General features: G+C 39.3%; 1 protein-coding gene across 9 annotated transcripts in view; it reads right to left on the bottom strand.

The window, feature by feature from the left end:
* The window catches only part of PDE11A (phosphodiesterase 11A), a 219,773-nt gene that overhangs the window by 66,003 nt on the left and 129,067 nt on the right, over positions 1-24,703 (bottom strand). For all 9 annotated transcript variants that reach the window (XM_039494567.1, XM_039494563.1, XM_039494564.1 and 6 more), the window contains 4 exons: positions 21,789-21,864; positions 20,230-20,297; positions 18,888-18,980; positions 11,337-11,387 (listed from right to left, as the gene is read on the bottom strand). In XM_039494567.1, coding sequence (XP_039350501.1) covers positions 11,337-11,387; positions 18,888-18,980; positions 20,230-20,297; positions 21,789-21,864 — 288 coding nt within the window. The remainder of the gene's footprint in view (positions 1-11,336; positions 11,388-18,887; positions 18,981-20,229; positions 20,298-21,788; positions 21,865-24,703) is intronic.

Genomic DNA, 24,703 nt, shown 5'->3' with positions numbered 1-24,703 from the left:
TGCCTTTCCTGAGGACCCTATTCCAAAGGACCTGGGGTCCTGAAGATGCAAGAAGAGAGTCAGGAACCAGGAGGATGCCCAAGCGGTAGCAAAGGAAGAATAGTTCCTTCTCTTGTCGGCAGGGTGGAAGTGGCTCTAGTGGGGCTGGAGAGATGCCAAGCAGGTAATGAATGGTTTGAGGAGGACAGGAGAAGCAAACATAGTCAGTGACCTAAAAGCAGTTCAGCCGCCTGCTCAAAAATGTGTGGTTAAACTGTGGTGCGTTTATAGTCTTCTCTTCTGAAGGAAGCCAGCTGATTAGCCATTTGACTTAAACTGTAAGCTCTTCAGGGCAAGGCCCATCACTTTTTATGGGTTTGTACTGCACCTACCACAATGCCTTCAGGTGCTTTCACAATACAAATAATAAATAATGATGATGATTTGGAACAAGGACCATAAAAGAGGCTGAATCCAGGAACAGTGGAATAAGGCGAGGTTTGTCGGTTAGTGGCAGAAGGGGAGGAGACAGATGAAACTACTGCTACTACTTCCTATCCCTACATCATGAAGGAATGTGCTTGATGCATGGCAATGGAGAAGGCCGCTGAGCAGTAACTTGAGTTGAGGAAGTATGAATTGTCAGGCAGTTTCTACAGGAGACTGTCCCCTATCTAAGGGGCTGGTTGTGGGAGACTGAATTGGACTATACACCGTAAAGTCCTTTTATTAACTAACTAATATTTCTATGCATCGGATGTTTACAGCCTTTCCTTTCTACCTTCTATAGTAAAGATGTGCAAGTGGTTATCCAGAACCCATTTAGGGGTCGAGCCTATGTGGGCCTAGACACAAAGCATCTGCTTCTTTTGCCTTCAAGTTTATAGTAAACCAGGGATTGTATTAAGTGCCATGACACTCGTGGGGATACAAAGTGGGGTCAATTACACTATTAAAATGCAATATATAGATCTGTACAAGATCATAACTACACTAGGAAACATTGATGTGCCATGTCCCCAGTTGTTGTTCTTGTTCACAGTGCTGGATATAGCTTGCTGCAAAGTGAAAGATGACAGAACCCGTCACAGAAATTGTCTCATAAAATATTCAGTTTACTGTTCTCGCCTGGGGTGCAATCTGTACAATCTCTGTGCAGTTGCAGCAAGAAATAGAAGTGCTGGAATCAAATTTTTCACATATTTAAAATGTTTATAATTTAAAAGACTGAAAATGCAAAACTACCAACATATTTCTTCTGTCAGAAAATATGTTCACTATGCCTGGCCTTTTGCTAGGAGGAAAATAAGTAGGTGCATGAACTCTGTAGATTGAAATAATTCTGCATCGATCTGACAGGTAATGAAACAATATAATAAACTTTTGCCAAACTGTAATCACATACTTTTACATACTAAATAATAGATTCTGTCTGTATGATATATGCCCAATGGCCTCTGTGTGCCCACTTACACACCTGAGTAACTTTACTCCAGCAAGTAGTCCCAGTGAAGTCCAACTGAAATTACTCCTGGGAACAAATTTACTTGCATGCATGTAGGATATAGCAGCCCTCCCCCCTCACTCCTGTATTAGTTTACAGAGATTTGTGAAATGAAATTTTTGATATGGGGCTTTGATGTTAACAGATCTGAACCAATGAGGGTATTTCTTTAGGTTCTTTCTCACCTCACTCCCCTGTGCAACAGCAATAAACTGTCTATGTTGCTAACATATTCCAGTACGTGCACACACGAAAACATTATTACAGTTTGAAATTATACTGGAATTACCTTCTTTAGAATTTTACATTTTTAGAGAAATGCTGCTCAACTACCAGCCTTAATATGGAGCAAGGATGGCACCCAGTGGCCAAACATGTTAATCTCACAGTGGATTTATTTCTTATGGATTTCCAGTTTCTGACTTCTCCTAAACTTTCTAATTGCAAAGAGGTTCTAGCTCAAATGAAAACCATTTGGCTCTACCTAAAAAATGTAAAGAGATGTTACGAAGCTAACTTTGGCAAAAAAAAATATAAAAATAAACTTATAGGAATAATACCATTAATATTTTAAAAACAATTACAGTAGAAGGTTGTGAAAAAATAATCAAGCATTTTCCAATAGCATTTGCAACCAAAACATTGCAGCGTTTTGCTAGAGCAAAGGAGCCCGAAAGTGAACTAGGCTTTTAACAAAGAAAAACTGCCTACTCCGTTTTCATTACCCACACTGAGAAAAGCAAAAGCAATTTCCCCCCATCACTAATATAAAGGATTTTGCTTTTTAATATGATTTTAAAGATGAAAATCTTCCTTTAGCATTCAAATAGTATGTAGACAATACTAGAGCTGGTCAAAAGTTCTAGTGAAATTAAATTTGATGAAAAACAAAATATTTTTCATGTTTTCTGACCAATGTCAGATTAGATCTGTACAAAATATGTAATTTTATACAGTTTTGTACTAGAGTTCTGTCAGTATTTAGAGCAAATATCAATACAATGCTCCTAATAAGGCCAGATTGGGAAACCGGTGTTCCCAATAGTGAGAAATTCCATACACTAACCCTAATCCGACATGGCAATACCGATTTTAGCGCTACTCCCCTCGTCGGGGAGGAGTAAAGAAATCGATTTAAAGAGCCCTTTTTATCGATATAAAGGGCTTCGTTGTGTGGACGGGCGCAGGGTTAATTCGGTTTAACGCTGCTAAATTCGGTTTAAACGCGTAGTGTAGACCAGGCCTCAGTGTCAATAGGCTACTTCTGTGGATAATTGCTCACCATTGTAAGTGGTTCACAATCAGATCCATAATGAGAGGCTTCATAAGATGAGTGATCATTCCTAGAGTAAGGAGTCATTCTGGACTAGTTCTGACTTGACTTGTATGTACAGACACTCTGCCTTTATTACTATCTACATGTCTTTTTCCAGTATAAACTTAAATTCACATGTAAGTGTTCATGAGTGAAGCATACTACTTTATCATTTGACAAGTGTTGATGCTTGATCATAAAGCAGATATTTCTATCATTCAGATGATATTTTCTATGGACTACATCTTATCTTTCTTGCATTGTGGTTGGTTGAATATAATAATGCTGGACTGCATTTTTTCCACAGAGCTTTTCAGATGACGAGATTGCTGTAGAGCAGGGTGACCAATCAGATTGAAGGAAAGACAATAGCTATATTGGATGATGAATCATTTCACCTCCTGCTATGAATGATGCAATGTCTCTAACATTTGTTTGGAAAAACAAGCAAACTGGAAACAGCATCTAAGCCCTGAGGCAGTATTTCTGGACACCACAACGAATGCAACAAAAGGAAAAAATTTCCAATATAAACAACATAGCAGCAACACACTAACACATGAAGTCTTTTATCATGGGGTAAATTAGTCAACATCAATCCCTTTTCTTACATCGTTCCCTTTTTAAGGTTTTTCAACCCGACTGTTGTCAAAATATCATTATTGTAGCGAGAACAATTACCTAATAAAGTGAAAATAGCCAGCATTAAAGGAAAAATATCAATGACATTCTTTACACTGCTGATTTGGGCATATTTTTTCCTTAGGAATCTATTTTTAATATCTGTAAAAGTAACCTGGAGGTTAGGCACTTTGATTTAGATGTATAGTAAAATACAATCAGTAAATAATGTTCAGTTTCTTTTTGTGAAGAATTCTTAAAAAAACATAACTGAATGTCTTGCTTGCTTGTATTATCTACTTCCATTTTCCTGTTATTTACAGTAATAGAAAATGAATTTCCTGTAGTTTATGGATAAAAACAACAAGGTAGAGCTTTAAAATCAGTACGATTTATATTCCAGTTTGACTATAATGTTGTCGACTTTCTCTGTTAGAGGTACTCATTTATTATTTAATATTGCTATTTATGGCATTCCCTCATTCTGCAATCAGAACAGCAATATTGCTTTTTGACACTTGTTTTTTAACACAGCATATAATCATATAGAGACATCACTTCCCTATGAAATTCTATAGAATACTCCTATTTAAAAAAATTCTGCTAAATTCCATAATGTTGTGGGGTAATTTCCACAGAATTTTAATAAAGATCTATAGACACCTACTGTTTAATTCCTATTAGATTCTATAGGACTGTTCTCTAAGAGATGTTCTACTAAAATCCTAAGATCTTTAAATAAAGGACTTGCTAATAATCACAAAAAACATCAAAACCATCTCAATTTTCAGCCTAAACCCCAATGCATTTTGGACAGCTTTATGATGATTCATCATAATCTTTTGTATTGGTATAGTACCTACTAGTTCAAGAATCTGTGAGCTTTACAGAGGGGTTTGAATATTATCCTCCTTTTACAGATGGGGAAACAAAACAAAGAGGTGAAGTGACTTGCCCTTCTCACTCATGTGATCCATCAGTGACAGAGCTGGGAACCTAGCTAGATCCAAACACTTAGATACTATGGTGGCAGACCCCATATAAATACACTAGACAGATATACAGACATCATCCTGGAATCTAAACATTCCACCTGTCCTGCAAGAAAAGAGTATTTGTTTTTGCCACATGAACTCAATATTATTCAATTGAAATAACTAGAGGTTTTTTTAGTGGAAATTTAAAAAGGAAACACTGTAATGAAATTTTTCCAATTTATTTTACATCTATAGATCTGGTAAATTTTTTAAAATTTTAACTTAATTTCAATTTAATTTTATTTGCACTGTCCATCACAGAGTATCTAAGAATGTGTATAAAATTATAACCTCAGATAATGGCTGTACTAAACTCATCTTATACCATTACAGCTGGTGCCTTCACAGAATTCAATTTATGCAAATAAGTTGCCTAATCAGTGTGTCCAACTGTTTAGAATGTGAGGTCAAATAGCAGTAGTAAAATTTGTTTCCCTTTTTTAGCTCAATTTTCTCAATCTTTATTTTGTGAAATAGCTGTAATTTTTAAGAGACAAAAATCCAAGCACAACTTTCAATTTTCCACAATTAGGCCAGTCCTTTATGAGCCAGAGTAAAGCCAAAGTAGCTGAGGCAGAAGGGATATATTATTATCACTACATTCTGAATCAAAGATTTTGTACAGTAGGTAATCCATTATTTTTGTCATGTGGCTCTCCTGTGTACTGTTCACCCTACAGAAGGGACTATCTCAAAAAGCTATAAATAATGCATCATAGCCATTAAATATTGATCTGGCTTATACCATTCAGAGCTGCACAATTAGGTTAGCTTTTTAAAAATAGCTTCTTGTATATTACACATCAAGAGAGGAGTTTGCATATTCTCTCTGTAAAATACATTAGTTGAATTTTAAGGTGAGGTGTGTTTGTGGGTGTGTTTATTTGCTATCTGATCTAATACACAGCACTTGTTTAATCCTATCTCAGAATTCAGTGACTTTCTTTCTTAAAATAGCCAATCCTGAGGCTCAATCCTGCATTCTTTACTCCTGAAGGCTGGATTTCTAAATCTGGATAGCACTGGGGAAAAAGACAATGATGTTTCTGGCTTGGTGAACCTAGATCCCAATGAGAAGGTGCCAGCCAGGCAATATAATACTCTATAGGAAATAACCAAACTCTGTTTAGCCTATATTCGGCTTTATAACTGAGGCTTTTCTGTTCAATAATATTACAAATGATTTTAGCCAAACACTAATAATGGGAGTATGGAAATTAGAGATGTCGGCCTAATTTTAAATCGAAGAGACAACAGAGTACTTTAACTTCCATTCTGACTTGGCACACAGCTTTTAAAGACACAAATAGTCCTAGTTTCCCAATAAAATAAAGAAAACGAATTAATGTAGATATGGGGCATGATCCACCACTGTGACGCCAGTTTTATGCTGATGTAACTCATTTTGTTTGTAATGGAATTACACAGATGTAAATCGGGAGAAATATAGTGGTGAATCAGGCCCATGACCTTCATTAACACAAGTAAAATAATCCTGAAACAAAAATTAGAGAAATATTCCTTTGTATTTTTAAGGACCTTGCTTCATCTATGTATTTATCACTCTTGTCTTCAATTCCTGTGAACATTCATATGATTGAGTTTTAGGTGCAAGAATACTTCTGGAAAGCACATTTTAACCTCATGCTCACAAATGTTTACAGAAGGCTAATTTTAAATTTGCTTCCTGGAAACAAAGCAGTTGCAGCAAAACTCTGCCTATAAGAACTATGCTGTTCAAGTCAGAGAATAGAAATAATACAATATGATTTGTGTGACCAGTCCAAACTAAGCAACATAGATCCAAATAGCAAGCCATCAGAGTTTAAATGAACATTACAAAAAATGTTGAATAATTTTGAGTAGCAAATAAATTTGAGAGGATCTGTTCATGGACATGCTGTGAATAGGAAAAGATTAAATTTGTCTAGTGCCTTATTTATTAAAAACTATTTCTTCAGCTGTAGACCATAGTATAATATTATGTTTATATGTCTGTTACTTGTGCTATTCTTTTACTTTTGTACATCATTCACAGAAGCAACATCCATTTTCCAATGGAAGATAGGAGTACTGTACACATCCCAATTATGGGAACAATGGTGGGAAACCTAATACTGTTAGTCTTGATTGTCTTTAATTAGTAGCTCTAGTGGTGTCAATTTCCCTAATTCCCTCCCCCATCTAAAATCCACTTGTTATTCTGTAACTACAGAAACTGAAAAAGGGTCCCAATCTGCATTGTATGCCAACCCCAAACTCTCAATGACTTTTTTAAATTGGCAAGAAATGCAGCTTTGGGCCCTAACGTTTCATTTGTTGTTAACTGAGATCACAGCCCTACTGTAGTAAGTACTGTATACACCTTAACAGTGCACAGATAGACAGCCTGCCACACTAAGAACTTACAATCAGAATAGACAACACAAACAAAGGTTGCAGGAAGGAAGCATTATTATGCAGTTTTACAAATCGAGGATCTGAGGGAAAAAGAATGAAATCCTAGACCCGTTGAAGACATTGGCTAAGCTCCCAATCACTTCAATGGGCCTGAATTACACCCAGAGAAATTGTGATTTTTGTCCAAGGGCCACATAGGAAGTATGTGGCAGAAGTGACTACCTATATCTCCTGAGTCCACTCCGGTGCCCTAGCCAAAAGACCAACCTTCCTCTCTCATCATATGAGAAAGCGAGTTACTTAAATTACATTTTATCATTCTTCTGTGTCATTGACAGCAGTGTATGTGGGGGAATTTCCATGAAGTCAGTAGGGTTGTACCCACTTACACCAAGCCTACATTTCATAGAGTTCTGCCTCTCACACTAGCCTTTTGAGAAATGTATGCTAAGAAACTAAGTGCTTATAGACAAAAACAGTAGAGTAAACGTGTTTTCACATTATTTTAGTCCATTTTTTTAATGATAAAAAGTGAAAAGGCTCGTGTCATGAATTTTCAAAGAGCAATGATCCATATCATTGGATTTCTTATTGAGATGGAACCTCCAATAATAACATTTTGGTATGACCCCAAATGCTGGGTTATTTAGACAGCAACTTGTAATAATGTAAGCATTTTTAAAAGGTCTCAAAACTGGGTTGCCTTCTATCAGTGACGAGGTATTTTTAAGAGGGACATTCCAATAATTCAAGAAGTGGAATTCCTTCAAAAACGTAGAAAACTAAGTATAATGTGGAGCTATAACAACGAGACAATCATAGAAATCAGATATCGAAAGTCCTATTAGGTTACATGGCCTATCATCATGTTATTTTTACAATGTTCAGTACTGTACCTTTCCTCCTCTACTGCCCAGTATGGATTTCAGCCTCCCAGCCAATGGTGCTTCCACTACTTTCCCTGACAGATTTTTACAAAGCCTAAGTAGACTTTCAATTAAGGAAGTTTATTTCGTTTTTCTTTTTTTGGGGAGGGGGAGGGAGTGAATTCTTAATAGGGGAATAGCAGCAATAGCAAGCAAAGTGTCATTTCTTACTTCGGGAACTTAGAAATGGCATTTGCTTGTGATGTGATTTCTCTGATGAATTGCAACTCTTTAAAAAGGGCATCCACTGTAGCAGTGTGCATTATTCTTAGCTGCAACAATTAAAGTTGATTTTAATTGGAATTTCATCAATAACTCTTTAACAACCTAGACTACAATCCCTTGGATTTATTGTGATACAACAAAAATAAGATAATAGACAATAGCCTCAGGAAGAATAAGCTTCAAGTATATCTATTCATTTTTATCACTTTGTAACAGCTAATACTTAAAAGTTTATGTAGCCAAAAATAAAAAGGAAAAAACATTTTGGGGATAGATAAAATAAAGAACAAAAAGATAAGGCCAACATATAAACAAGACGGCAAAGATATAAAAACAAGACTGAGACAGAGGAAATGTATTCATGTATTTTTATAAAAATCTGTAATGTGCCCAGCCTTGTCTGAACATACATCCCCTATATAAATTCAAATACAAAATATATTTAAGAATTATTCACTCTCCTTGACATACAAATGAATATCCACCAACAAATATTAAATCTGGCTCTAGTGGATCATATTGTGGAGTGAGATCCATAGTCAAGGGATCCTTACGGAGCACATACCACCAACAGTTCCCTCCCATTTATAGACGGGGGCTTCAACATGAGCACCTCCATTTATGGCAAGTGTAGCAGCATCACATGGGGTCAGAGGTGGTCTCTCAGGTCACTGTTGTCATCACCAAGGAAAATCCCAATGGGACATAGCCTATTTGCAGCTCACGTGCCAGCCTGATCAATCTCTAGGTAGGTACGTAAGGCAGCCTGGCTGGATGTTCAGTCTATGACCACCACTGGCAATTTTATCATGCCACTAAAACTTTTGGCGATCATATGATTATGACTGTGTAGCAACATTCCTTGGCAAATATACGTCAGAATTCACTGGTCTTCTATCCTAATAATATATTTGTGCCAAGGAATCCATTGAAACCAGTGCTGATGAAGGTGGTTGCTGGGTTTGGCTATAAATATTGCTGAACTTGTCCTGTCACTTAATATGGAACAGCTGATGATGATGATTGAAAATGTCAGCCTGTACCCCAAACCACTGAGAGCTTTATGGGCTAAGAGCAACACCTAGAATTCCACCTAGAGACTTAATGTAAGCCAGGACAGATCCCAGAGCACTGGTGTTTTGGGCTCCTGACACAAAATTCAATGTATTAAGCATGTGAAAATATTCTGAAGTAGATTCAGTTTGAGTGGCCTCAAGGTGTATTCCTATGTAGAACACATTACAGAACTATAGATTTGAGGTGATAAAGGTGTGGATAACTGTGGCAAGGTACACATGTGAAAGAAAATGTTGCACTCTTTTCATCAGGCACAGATGCAAACAGCATTCTAGGCCACAACTGCTGCCTAAGCATATAATAGCAAAATGAACATACACAACTGAATTAGAAGTGGTGGTTCCACATTGTCAATCAATGCAGGCACAAATATAATTTTTTCCAACTCTTCTGCTGCTTCCCCAAACAACCTAGATCATCTCACTGTTGTCCAGATTAAGCTGCAGCCAGCTAGCCATGCCCCAAATTAATAGACACTGAATCATTACATTGGAGTAGCCAGGTCAGGAGCAATGGAGACAGAGCTGAGCGTTACAGCCCACATCTAACCTTCCCATCAGCCTGATATACACTGTGTATAGGAGAGGAGACAATATGTATTCTCCCAAAAATGTCATTTATAACTTGAAAGGCACTCCAGAAGACAAATAATGGCAGTCAGTCAAAGGCAGCTATTTGCACACATGGAGTGTTGACAGAAACTAGAGTAGTCCCTGTGATGTTGCACTTCATATGTTTTATGGAAATATACTTACGAGTGTGAATATGATGTAACTGGAATATGCTTTATGCAAAAGGTTTCTTGTAAGGTATCGTAACAAAGGTTATAACCTATTGAATGTATTCCTCCTATTTGTATGTATGTATCATTCTTGTGTCTGAAGCTAGAAATATGAAGTATAACTCTGAGGTCCTATTGTAATTATTCAAAGTGTGGGCCATTAATGGCAGCTTAGAATCTTGATGGCTCCCATTGACTAGAGCAATTGGTTGTGAATGGGTTTATTTACCTGCAAGCCTTCCTGTGTACGTGTGCATGGGCCAGCCCATGGGTAATGAAGAATGAGGTCTTACAGTGACATGTGAGCATGTCACCTGAGACTGGAATCCATCTTTTATCTGGTACTTCTCCATTTAGAAGGAGGGGTGTGGACCCAGAGAGACAAAAGATTCCAGCCTTCTGCCAAAGCTATAAAAGGGGTGGAACAGAATAAAGGAGGCTGCCATTCATGAGAAAACCCCTAGTTTCTACCTAAGATGTCTGCTGGAACTAACAAGGACTGTACCAGGGGAAAGGATCGGGCCTAGTCTAGGAAGAAGTCTAGTCTGTGAAAGAAGCTTATTGGAACATTTCAGAGGGTGAGATTTTACCTGTAAACAGTTTCTTAATGTATTAGGCTTAGACTTGCGTGGTTTTGCTTTATTTTGCTTGGTGACTTACTTTGTTGTTACTTAGAACCACTTAAAACCTATTTTTTATAGTTAATAAAATCACTTTTGTTTATTAATGAACCCAGAGTAAGTGTTATAGAGGGCAGACAATTTGAGTTTACCCTGTATAAGCTTTATACAGAGTAAAACGGATTTATTTGGGGTTTGGATCCCATTGGGAACTGGGTGTCTGGGTATTGGAGATAGAAGACCTATTGAGCAGTTTTTAGTTAAAGTCTGCAGCTTTGGGGCGAGGACCAGACCTAGTCTGTGTTGCAGCAGGCTACCGTGTCTGGCTCAACAAGGCAGGGTTCCAGAGTCCAAGCTGGCAGGGAAAACAGGCTCAGAGGTAATCTCAGCACATCAGGTGTTAGTCCCAAGGGGGTCTCTGTGACCGAACCATCACAGTCCCTTCTTAAAAAATTAACTCCTGATAATCTTGCAGGATTCAGCATGCACACACAATTATTAGCTGCCTCCTCACTCTCAATATGCAATTATTTAAATTTGTTGGCTGTACTAAAGAAAATGGAAGTTGGCACAGAAAATACCTTATTTCTATTACCCATCGAGTAATACAAGAACCTCAGAAAGTTTAGAAGTACTGTCAGATACTGCAGATACTGAAGTTGTGACTACTTATCTTAACCACGAGTCTTTTGGAGCTATGCTCACTCATCCATTAACAGCTTGTACAAATGGCCTCTGTGTCTATTTTTAATATAAAAGTAAAACTGACTTTTTGTTTTTCTTTTTATCTGACCTACATTCATTTTATCTTATAGTTGCTTTGTACGCTAAATGTAAATGTAAATCCTTACCTTAAATTTGTCAACTTCTGCCTTTGAACATGTTGCATGGTAGGACAGCACCTGATGCAGAACAAAAGAAAAAAAATCAATTTTTCACAGTGGATGAGTAGAAATTAGAGGGTTCCTTGATGCTGTCTAATAAATTGCTTTAAAAACAAGTTTTATTAATATTTATGCAGCATCAGTTAGCTATGAATTAAGGCATATATAACTAATTGCAGGTTCTCAGGTATACCTCTCACATTTACATTCCAGATAATTTTATCGGAAACCCATACACAGTAAGTAGTATAATATTAAAGGCATAATTATAGTTCTCTTGAAGTCCTGCAATTAAAAGAGAAAAAGTCCATGGTTATTTGTACTTTGATTTCGAAGTAATGATACTCATGAAACTGTTGAGCTTATGTCCTTTCTAAAGGCATCTCACTGCTAGCTAATTATCATTTCTAGCCTATAGCTGTCATTCCCTTAAATATGGTGCTCTAGAAATGAGTACTTCCGGAAATAGCAGCTGGTATTTAAGGGATGGGCCACAGCTTTGAGACATATATGAATATGCATGTACATACCTGGAGTAGAATGTATCCTTATCTAAGGGAAATATTCACCCAGCAATCCAGAAGCTGCAGAAGGCTCTCTGTGCACTGGAACCACCTAAGTTCCACTCTGCATAGGATGGGCAACTGTGGAGCAGGCACACAGGACAACTCTGCAGCATCTACGCATTCCCATAGAGGAAGTTTCTTCCTAACCCACACAGCCGGTGGCTGGTTGGTTTATGTTATGAAGCACTCAGGTTAATATCCGTTATTTTAAAAAATGGTTGTATGCATTTAATATAAATTGTGGGTGTTTTTATTATCCATATAAATGTCTACTCTCTTTTTTTGAACCCTCTTAATCTCTTGGCCTGTGACATTGAGTTCCATCCGTTAATTGGGAGTTGTGTAAAATGTATTTCTTTATAGCAGTTTTACATTTTTTGCCCTTTTAGTATTTATTGAATGTCCTGTTGTTGCCTTATGAGAAAAGGTAAATAGCAGCACCCAAAGTACCTGCTCTATTCCGTTTATCCTGTTCTTAGCTTATATTGTAACCCTCAGCCCCAAACAGTATCATTTTTTGGGGATTTTATCCTATTAGTCTCTCCATATTTCTAATAACCTAAATTGCCTGTCTCTGAAGCCCTTCTACTTCCATTATATCTCTTTCCAGAAAAGGTGACCAGAACCATGTACACCAGAGGTGGGCAAACTATGGCCTGCAGGACTGTCCTGCCCGGCCCCCGAGCTCCTGGCCCTGGAGGCTAGCCCCTGGCCCCTCTCCTGCTGTCCCCCCTCCCCCGCAGCCTCAGCTCCTGGGGCAGCGCAGCTGCAGAGCCCAGCCTGACCTGGCGCTCTGTGCTTCGTGGTGGTAGCAGTGGCATGGCCCGGCTCCAGCCGGGCGACGTGGCTGTAGAGCCGCCAGCCACCTGTGCTCCAGGCAGCGTGGTAAGGGGGCAAGGAGCAGGGGGGATTGGATAGAGGTCAGGGGAGTTTGGGATGGTCAGGGGTGGGGGTGTGGATAGGGGACGGGGTGGTCATGGGGGGAACAAGGGGTTGAATGGGTGCAGGGATCCTGGGGGAGGGGCAGTCAGGAAAGGTGGGTTGGATGGGGCGGCAGGGGGCAGTCAGGGGCAGGGGTTCCGGGGGAAGTCAGGGGACAAGGAGAAGGGGTGGTTGGATGGGGCAGGGGTCCCGGGGGGCCGTCAGGAATGAGAGGAGGGGTTGGATGAGGCGGTGGGGTTCCAGGGGCGGTCAGGGGACAGGGAGTGGGGGTGTGTGGATGGGGCAGGGGTCTTGGGGGGGCCGTCAGGGAACAGGGGGGGTTGGATGGGGCAAGAGTCCCCGGGGGGGCAGATAAGAGGTGGGGGCCGGGCCACAATCCCCTCCTCTAACCAGCCCTCCATACAATTTATGAAACCCGATGTGGCCCTCAGGCCAAATAGTTTGCCTGCCTCTGGTGTACACAATTCTAAGTGAGGGCATAACAAAGATTTACATTATGTCATAATGTTTTGGGATTTTTTTAACCTATTCATTATGCAACCTAACATTTTATTAGCTTTTTGGGCCACATTTAGCAGAGGTTTTAATTTAGTTGTCTACAACAGTGCCCAGGTCTCTTTCCCAACTGGTTACTGTTAATTTAAAATCCAGCAATATGAATGATTAGTTCAAATGATTCCTTCTGAAGTGTATTAGCTTGTAACATTGAATTTCTTCTGTCACAGTGCTGCTCATTTAGTTAGATTTGTTAATTCCTTCTGAATTTTCTCTCCTGTCTAGTTTTGATTATTCCAAATGAATTTTTTTATCTGCAAACTTTGCTACCCTGCTGTTCACTCCCTTTCCCATATCTTTAATAAATATACTAGGCATATAGGACTGGAGGGCATCTTCAGTGTCATCAAGTCAAGCCCCCAACAACACTTATCCTGGAAGGAAAGCTTAAGGCATTCCATTGTTGATCTTTTGCCAAATTGAAAACTAACCATTTATTCCAGCTTTTGTTTTCCATTTCTTAGCTGGTGTTATAAAAGCGCCATAAAAAAAGCAGTATCTACGAATCCCAATATACCGGTAATCTGTATCAAACAGACCTCTCTTAAATCGGGTTATAATGTCAATTTGAAATGCCACTCAGTTATTTCAGATCTAGCTAGCTCAGTAAACATATATAAATATTAACAAAGTATTTACATTATTGAGAAAAAGATTCTTTGTCCTTCAATAGAGAGTTACTAGCTTCTTTTTGTTCTGTATTTTTTGCACTCATCTCAACCAGGTATTATAGTTTCTCATTTAAAGAAAGAATAACTGTTCATTGAATTATGATAGCCATTCATCATACTTATAATCAACATCCACACCACATGGTGATTAATCTTTATAGAATGTCCAAGAGAGTAGTTGTATTTTACAACCAAGCAATTCTGTTTTCTTAGATAAAATAACGAATAGCCATTTCCCACCTAAATCTTCCTTGCTTTGTACCTGCTCAGTTTAATATTTGCCATAATTTGATTTTCCTCTCATGGAAGGGAATTCAATCCACAACGTGATTTTATGTGAAAAAGTTGGGGTTTGTGAGGTCTTGCAAATAGTTAATAATTATTATAATTGTAAAGACTATTGAGTCCCACCACAGCCCTAAAGAAAGAGGAGTTACACTGTGCCTCTTAAGTCTTTATACAAACATAGGTGTTGATCCAAAAAAGTGCTTCAGCATATGCTCAAATTTAATCATGTAACTACTCCCACTGGCTTCAAAGGATTTAACATTAAGCACACACTTAAATGCTTTGGATTATGGTGTGGACTGAGACCACAGTGACAAAGATAATAGCTCCAGGACAAAAAATAGCTTGTGCCATTTTCATAAGCATTCAGGGGTTTATGACTTATTCAGATCAAGTTCCCTTCTGGTATTCTTAACGAGCTATCCCACATTTGTGCGTGTTATATAAATCTAGTGGATTTGCCCATTCAAGGGATAGGAACTCCGGGCTGTTTGAGCAGCTGCGAGAAGGGACTTACTTCCCAGACCCGAAAATTACTGTTGGGGATGTTGAAATGCCTATAGTTATCCTCGGGGACCCAACCTACCCCTTAATGCCATGGCTCATGAAGCCATACACAGGCAGCCTGTACAGTAGTCAGGAGCAGTTCAACTATAGGCTGACCAAGTGCAGAATGGTGGTAGAATGTGCCTTTGGACGTTTAAAAGCTCGCTGGCACTGTTTGCTGACTAAGGTTAGACCTCAGCGCAACCAATATTCCCATTGTTATTGCTGCTTGCTGTGTGCTCCATAATATTTCTGAGAGTAAGGGGGAGACATTTATGGCGGGGTGGGAGGTTGAGGCTAATCGCCTGGCTGCCAATTTTGAACAGCCAAACACCATGGCGATTAGAAGAGCCAAACACCATGGTGATTAGGTAGGCGTGCTGCATATCAGAGAGGCTTTTAAAATCAGTTTCATGACTGGCCAGGCTATGGTGTGACACTTGCGTGTGTTTCTCCTTGATGCAAACCCACCCGCTTTGTTAATTTTAATTCCCTGTTAGCCAACCACCCTCCCCCCTTCAATCACAGCTGGCAAAGGAAGTAAAGTCACTATTGTTTTGAAACCATGCATTTTTTCTTTATTAATTAAAAAAAAAAGGGGAGATAACTGATAAGGTAGCCTGGGTGGGGTAGGGTGAAATGGGGGAGGAGAGAAGGACAAGGCCACATTGCTTATTGTAGCCACACTACAAATCAAAACTGTTTGAATGACAGCCTTCTGTTGCTTGGGCCATCCTCTGGACTGGAGTGGAGTGGCTGGGTGCCAGAGCCTCCCCCCAACGCGTTCTTGGGCATCTGGGTGAGGAGGATATGGAACTTGGGGAGGAGGGCAGGCGGTTGTACAGTGGATGCAGCGGCGGTCTGTGCTCTAGTTGGCTTTCCTCTAGCTCCACCAGATGCCTGAGCATGTCCGTTTGCTCCCCCATTAGCTTAAGCATTGCATCCTGCCTCTTCTCATCGCACTCACTTAATGCTTTCCTGGACTCTGCCACTGAATGCCTCCATGCATTCAGCTGTGCCTTATCAGTTCAGAAGGACTGCATGAGCTCAGAAAACATGTCATCACGAGTGCGGGTTTTTTTTGCCTTCTAATCTGCGATAACCTCAGGGACGGAGATGATATGGGGAGCATAGAAACATTTGCACCTGCGGGGGGATAAAAAGGGAGAGTAAAATTTAAGATACATTTCTGAGAACAAAAGGGAGAGTCTTTCACAGTGAATCAAGCAATTCACATCAGATAGCACATGTGCTTTAAATACAAGGTCACATTTTGCCTTTTATATTGAGCGCCTGCTGATATGGTGACACATCACACACGGCTGGGCAACATAATTCAGTTTCCAGGCAGCCATGGTAAGCCAAAGGGTACGTGGGTTTGCCTTCATAACATGTGGGAATGTTTTCAAACTGCAGCACCCTCCTTTCCCAAAGCAAGCAATGCCGGTTGGGTTTGCCGTTTAAAAGGAGGGGCTGCGGTTTTCGGGTGGATGTGCAGCACACACCTCCCCCGCCCACTCCTCCGCGTGGCTATTTGGGATGATCCCTTCACCCCTCCCCTCACCGTGTGGCTATTCTCAGGGATGATCCCTTTTAACCAAATGCAAACAGCCCAGCATGAATGGGGTCATTTTACTGTTCTATTACAAAAATTCCTCTATTTCAACCAGGTGACCATGAATGATATCACTCTCCTGAGGCTAACAGAAAGATATAGACCGAATGTTGCTTGAATGCGACCAATACCCAGGACCATTTGCTGCCATGCTTTGTGCTGCAATGATTCCAGACTACTTGCTACTGGCTTGGCGTGGTAAAGTGTCCTACTGTGGAGGACAAAATAAGGCAGCCCTTCCTAGAAACCTTCTTCAAAGGCTTTCAGAGTACCTCCAGGAGAGCTTCATGGAGATGTCCCTGGAGGATTCCCACTCCATCCCCAGACACGTTAACAGACTTTTCCAGTAGCTGTACCGGCCACGAATGCATCCCAAGACTTCAGGGCAAATCAAACATTAAACACTATTGCTTTTAAACCCTGTACTGTAGTTTCAAATGTGCACTCACCAGAGGTGCCCTCTCCGCCTTCAGTGTCAGGGATCCCGCCTTGGGGAGGGTATTGGCTCCAAGGTGATGAAAAGGTCCTGGCTGCTGGGGAGAACGGATTCACCGCTTGTCTGCTGCGCATTCTCCTTCTCCTCTTCCTCATCCAAAAAATCCTCCTCTGTGTTGTGTGAGACTCCCCCCCCTTGCAGGTGTCCACAGACACTGGTGGGGTAGTGGTAGGGTCCCCCTCTAGAATGCCATGCAGCTGATCATAGAAGTGGCATGTATGGGGCTCTGACACAGAACAACCATTTGCCTCCTTTGTCTTTTGGTAAGCTTGCCTGAGCACCTTGACTTTCACGCGGCACTGCTGTGTGTCCCTGTTGTAGCCTCTGTTCACCATCCCCTGTGCAATTTTGGCATATATATTAGCATTTCTTATTTTTTATCAGAGTTCTGTCTGCACAGAATCTTCTCCCCATACAGCAATCAGATCCAGTGTCTCCCGTTCGCTCCATGCTGGAGCTCGTTTGTGATTCTGGGAGGACAGCATGGTCACCTGTGCTGCTGAGCTCGCCATACTGACCAAACAGAAAATGAAATTCAAAAGTTCCCGGGGCTTTTCCTGTGTACCTGGCTAGTGCATTGGAGTTGAAAGTGCTGTCCAGAGCGGTCACACTGGGGCACTCTCCAATAGCTCCCGGAGGCCAATAACATCGATTTGCATCCGCACTACCCCAAATTCGACCCAGCAATTTTAGCACTACTCCCGTCGCCGGGGAGGAGTACACAAGTCTGTTTTAAGAGCCCTTTAGGTCGACAGAACAGGGTTGCTTGTGTAGACGCATTCATTATAAAATAAACCTAACACGGCTAAATTTGACCTAACCCTGTAGTGTACACCAGGGCCAAGTAGCAGAACTAGAGAGAGCTTTTATTATTGATTAGCCTTGACCTTTAGTAGAGAAAATGTGGTTTTCTTGAAGTACCAGATCTCAGCTCTGGTAGGCCCTCACTTTATTCCAATAATGGATATAACTGTGAAAGAAAAAATTCTACAGATTTTGCCTCATGAAGTTAAAAGTACTAATGATATATATGATACCTCAGCTCTTCCCTTCAGAGTTTTCCCCAGTTGCTCTGCCTTTTTCATTACATACAATAAGTTTAAAAACAAAAAACTACCCACAATTGGGTCGTATATCAAGTTCTACAAATTTTCAGTAACTGCACTCTTCTGGTCCAACTGTGGACTGGAAGTAAAACAAAGAAATCCTGACATTCCCCCCCACCTCCATCGTGTATACTTAACCTCCCTTTTCCAGGGTCCCAGGGATCTTCACTCTCTTCTTTCAAATCCCTGCTCAAAACTCACTTTTTTTCACCTTACTTCCTACAGGTGACCACTACTTTGGTGCTATTTATTTCTCTCCTCACTGGATGGGAATACATAGGTTTCATTCACAGCATAACATGACTCTCATTACTTTTATTATTTTTTAAAATGTTGTTTCTCCTTTCTCACCATTTCCTGGGTTTGTCTGATTTAGACTGTAAGCTCCTCAGAGCTCAGACCACATCCTTTTTTACTTCTGTGTATCACAACACAACTGTATGCCATTATCAACTCAGTACTTAGCTGGTATATGTACATTGCAACTGGAGGATTCTTTTGAGCTACACTAATTTAAACAAACTGAGGATTAGGTTCATTATAATAAATGTACCCCACATAATCTCCCCTAATGAAACGAAAATTCTAAGCAGACAGAACTGTATATTTAGAAAATGAGGCTAACTACAAAGTTCACTGTGATAAATTCTGCAGCAGAATGACCTTTTATGTATGATATGTTTATGACAAAAATGATTTACAGAGTGTTTGAATACTTTGATCATATACTTACGTCAAGAGCCACAGATTGCTTTGCCCAAGATTTCTTCACTTGGTCATACATTATTGTGTTGTTGATGCCCAGGCCACAAAAAATAACAAAAGCCTAAAAAGAAAGAATTCAGTTAAAATAACACCACAAAGATGAATGCCATTTTAGATGTTTGAAACAATAGGATGAGGAGTAAACTAGAAAACAGATACATTATAGAAATAATTGTATTTAGTTAAGGGCAAGCTAGCTGGAGAATACAGGTCAGTAAAGCTGTTCTGTAAGATAAATAATTATGAGAAGAATCTGTTTAGGTAACTGTATTTTCAAAACAGCCTGCTTTACATGAGGCGCTCCAAATATAACAACTGACCTATTTCTCAAGCTAAAATGAGTAATCGCTTGACATAATATGGGCCAAATCTCACTCTTACTTGGAGTCTTTCCAACTGGACCAAGATTTGGCCTTAAGTGAACCATGATTGACAAACATACAATAACTATGATGGTGTGCAAAACCATATATGCCATGTTTGTCATCCCTCCCAGTATTGTACAGGGACTGGAAGACTGACAAAGTACTTTTGGGTTCTATTTCCATAAAATATTATCCCATATTAAAAACAAAGCAGAAAGCTAATCTAATATATTTAAGTAATTGTGTGATCAAAAAACCTGCATACATTTAACAAGCCATGTTGTCCTGTGTCTTTATGTAGGTCAAAGTGCAATGGGACTCTGGTCCTGAATGGAGCATTTGAATGCTACAGCAATACACATAAATAAATTATATACCCTCTTAATTTGGCCACAAACATACCAAAACACTTTTATACATGACACTCTTATAATGAATAGATACAATTGCTACCTACAGGAAACAAAGAAACTAGATCTGAGAGATGCTCGAGAGGATAGTTAAATAATTATCCAATTTAAATACAATCCGTAACAATGGTTTTAATCCTTATTATTTATTTTTTGTTTATAGATGTGCCAAACCCCATGTCTGAACTCTCAAATTTTTGGAGAAATTCATATCAGGATTCCAACTTTGTAGCTCGGAATCTATCTCTAGTTTTATCCTATTCCATTGCAGATCAGGGTCAGAATAAGATGTTTTTTCTGTTTGTTGATTAATGGTGAGAAAGATGAAACAGGGCATGGAGTGGTGGCATCTCTCAAACAGCTGTCACTTACAATAAGCTAGAATCCAAATGTATCAATGGAGAATCTGCTGATAAGAATATAGACAGTGCAAGCCTCTTCCTTACAAGTTAGGGTTAAACAATCCTCAATATCTAGAAATATAGACTTTATGCTGGCAGAGTACAGAATTGTTGCAAAGTTAAGTACATCTTACCTCAAATAATCGCTGATCAGCATCATCAAAAGGTTTCCCATCAAGCCTGTTCAACACTTGAGCTACTCCTTTAGAAAGTTAAAAGACAAAGCTTTTAATGTATATTAATTCATAATGCAGAAATTCTGTTCATTACTAATTATAATATTTTCCAACTCTAAAGCAAAACTCCAAATCATTTATTATGAAAAACAGTAATAGCAAATAGCAATGTCTGAAAGTCTCATTGTTTTGTTTTGATGACATGATTCAGTTTACTACTGTTAGCTGTTTTGTCTGTTGTGCAAGTATAATATTGGCATTCTACATGGTATTACTCAATGCTTTGTGTGAGAGATTAAGACCCTGATTCAGCAAGGTACTTAAGTATTTGACTAACTTTAGGCACATCAGTAGTCCCAAAGAGCTCAGGGCACATGCCTATGTAACTTGCTGAATCAATGCCTTCATTCTTAACTCTTAGCTAATTTACCGTGACCCACATATACAAGTCTCTTTCCCCCCAAAACTGGCCCAATCATTTACTGAGTCAATAAATACCCAATTCTATTAAGCAACTTGTAGGGAAAAACTATTAAAAGCTGATGGCTTTACATGAGTCAATATTAAATTCCTTTGTGAAAGACTATTCCTTCTATTTACTTACAGCTCTCACAAAATATTGTAAAATGTATCAATGAATTTCTCTTTTGTCTCTTGCTATGCAACAAACATCATAAACCACAGTTTTTAAAAGGCACAATTACTATGTTTGTATTGGTTGCTTAAGCAGACAAGGCCTGGTCCTGTGATGTGATGAGTGCACATCACATCTGCAAAGTACTTACAACTCTCAACTCTATTTGATTGCCTGCCAGAACATATGGGGCCATGGGCCAAAGTCTCAGCTGCTGTAAATGGTCATCGCTGCATTGACTTCAATTGAGCGATGATCATTCATAGCCCCGTAATTTTAGAGGGCCTCCCTTTTTGTGTGAAAAAAATCAGGTAATTATTGTCTAATCTGTATAGACTCCATGGAGCACCTTTCAGGATCAGACCAACAATTGCCCAAACTGTGTTCACAAAACAGAGGCCCTTGAATGATTTCTCAATATGGCAGAGGCAGTGTTAGCCCATTGGGGGCCCTAAGCAGGAATATTTCATCCTCCAACAAATAATAAAACAGCTAATGGGGGGCCCCTTGAGCTGCTTGCGGCATTAAGCAATTGCGTAGTCTGCTTATGCCTAGCACCAGCTGTTCAATAATGGTACAAAAATTTTCATGAAAATTGTTAAAGGGACGGATCAGTTTTCATCTCTTTCACCTGGAAGTTTCAACAAAGGGATTATTATTTCAAGTAATATAACAATGAAGCAATTGGAAAGCTGAAAAACAGTCCATACAGTATCCAAGTCAAAAAATGTTCCTTCTTGTATACTTAGTATGCCTCCTAGGTATTCTAACTGCTTAACAATATTCAGCTGGGAAACAGAAGAAAAAGGAACACAATTAAAAAAACAGAAGTAAATTCATATAAGCACAATAATTCTGAACTTAATTATGTGAAATATCTTACCAATTATTTGGTGGTTGCTATTCCATATAGGAACACAAAGAACAGACCTTATGTGAAAGCCAGAAAACTGGTCAGCCTAGGATGTAAAAAATGAGAATTTTAGCCATCGGTATAGTATTTGAGTAAGCTAATTGTAGTCCTCTGAGGTCCCGCTAATAGTAACATCAAGGAGGACTTCAACCTCATAGTTACAAATTAGTTTAATTCCACATGGGTCAAATCCTGCAGGCCTAATTCAGTCAAAACGTCTATTGATGCCTAATCTATAGTAGGATTACTTGCATGAGTAAAGCAAGTAGGGCTTTGCCCAAAGTATTGGTTGAATCAGGGCCTGTATTAGAAACTGTCTTAAAATATATGAAAACACAGCGCATGGCTCAGAGAGCTTACAATGTTTGGTTCTTGATTTGAACTAAAGACTAAACATGACTGGGATAATGCCCAGTCATTTGAATAATAGGTGAAAAGAACAGTTTCAAGGAAGGGCTATACCAAGAGGAGATCACTCATGGGTCAAATATATTGGTGGCTTAGGAAAGGGAATATGAATCACCTGCCAAATGGATTCAGAAGAGAGGAGTGGTGCCCTCCCTGAAGGGTTAATCTGATGTTGGTTTCAAAAACAGCCAATAAGAGAGGGGACGTATAGTTTAAGATTTGCAGAGGTAAGGCAAGAAGTGAGCTGGGAATTGGGTGGGAGAAGAAGGCAAGTTTCAGGAGGAACTGAGGGCTGTGATCAAAAATCAGGAGGTGAGATTTCCTATGTAGATGTCACCTGTAATTCAGAAAAGACCTTTTGCCTCCCTGCTTGTTTTGAGGTAATATATTGTGATATGAAGCTTTCCAATGTAACTTTTAAGCCATGGATTCTCCATTTTCTATGCTGTTCTTTGGAGTTAGTGCTGCAAGACGTCCCAAGGGAGGCAAGTGATTCTTCAAACTCTGAAGAGAGGTTGAAGGGGGCAAACAGGGTGGGCTGAGACCGGTTGCAGCTCTCAGCCAAAGGTAGAGATCAGGAGGTACTTCTGGTGCTATTGTAAAACCCACAACGGGGGAAATGGTGACAGACTACAAATAAGAGGAGTTTGAGGAGCAAAGATTACAATTCTGTAAGGAAGCAATGTACTGGGAACAGATGCCTTCTCAGATGCTGCAGTTCCAAAGGCTGCCATGTGAGCAGCTGTATACTGATTCTATAATGACCTCCAACTGAGGACTTGGGGAAACTGCCATCTGGAAGAGTGTGAAGCAATTCAGTTTACTATTAGAGTCATATCCTCCCATCGATAATATGTGGAACTTCTGATTGAAATCAATGGGGAGTCCCGCATAAAATCTACTATAGGACATAGCCCTATTAGTCTTATGGCTCTTCTGTGAAGAAATGGGTAATTATATTTAAGCGGAAGGAATATGTGCAATGTACTGAACTCAGATCACCAGCTGCATTTCAAAACCCTCTCAAACAATCAAACATTGATCATAACTAACAACGAACTTCAGTCCCTCATGATTGTCATGTTTTACCAGTTACTTAACCATATTCTTCCATTTACTTCTTGTAAAATATAAAAAATTGGGGGAAAACATTAGGCTAGAAATACCATCAAGATGCAGAAGGCTGTATGTTTGAGTACAAATTTATATAACTGGGCCAGCCTAGCACAATTCAGTTGATCTCACCTGAGATGAACACTTACACCAATGTTGAATTTGGTCCCAATAGCATTTTCTGTTTTTAACTTTTTTTCCTATATTGCTGGGTTTTATTTATTGTCTGAATTTTTGCAGATATGGTTGTAGATCTTAAAATAAGCTTAATGAAAATACCTCAGTACTAAATGTTCAGTGAAAGTGATTTGACAATGAAGCATCAGAATTTCATTTAAAAATAAAAATTAGTGTAGAGGAAAGAGAGTTTTTGTAACAGTAGTAGAGACAGAAGAATAGAACATGTGATTACAAATACAAAGGCATGTTTTATTTTAGTAATAAGGAGTGATGTTGTTGTCCTTTTTTTTAATACACTTGATTGTCTCCTGAAATCATTGTTTAATTCACAATGCCAATTGTAATAAATTTTTATGACAATACCAACAGAAAATAATTATTGCCCTTTATATTTGGTAATTCGCATAATCCTTCTCCTATATGTTAGTCAGTATCTCTTACTGGCATAGACTTTAAGTAAGTTTGAAACAAATATGAGATAGCTGCATTATTAATCAGAACTTGGCATATTAAAAGTATGACTGCAGACACATCAAGGATATGATGTGTTTTACTTCAGCATATCTCTTTTTGACAGGAAATATTCCCCAAGCATTAATTGTACTTTCTGAAATTCTGAATAGTATAGTTTTCCCATAAATTAGTGCAGTGGGTGCATACTTTAAGTACTTTTCTGTTTTGGCAGATTCTGCTGGTTTGAAAGCTCTTCCCTATACACAAAATGGGGAGTACCACTGGAACCAATGGAAACTGTCAAAATGGAAGGTTCTTTGAAAGTGTGCTCATTGTAGTAATGTAGTTTAACAGGCTCACTGGCTAGAATTATGCACTGATTTACTCTAAACCCATTGCCCAGCTCCAAGGCAAGTCCACTAAAGTAATGGTGTTGTAAGGGACACAATTCAGGGTGGAATTTGCCTCTCTGTCTATAGCTCACTGTGACCCAGTTGTTAAAATTTCAAGAAACTGGAATGATAACTTGAAATATTCCAAATCCGACATGGTCAGAATCCTATGTGAGTATATACCGGAAAAGGAGTTTCTATATTGCAACTCAAACAATAACGAGAAAACTCCGAGCCAAAGCATTCCCTACGTGGAGTGGAAACTGAGTTATGATTTGTGAGTTGTGGAAACTGAGGCCTGATTTTCAGAGATGCTAGGCACTTGCAGCTCCAATTGAC

This window comes from Mauremys reevesii, linkage group 11 (assembly GCF_016161935.1).
Source record: "Mauremys reevesii isolate NIE-2019 linkage group 11, ASM1616193v1, whole genome shotgun sequence".
NCBI classification, from domain to species: domain Eukaryota; kingdom Metazoa; phylum Chordata; order Testudines; family Geoemydidae; genus Mauremys; species Mauremys reevesii.
This window is presented reverse-complemented; position numbering and strand designations above follow the sequence as displayed.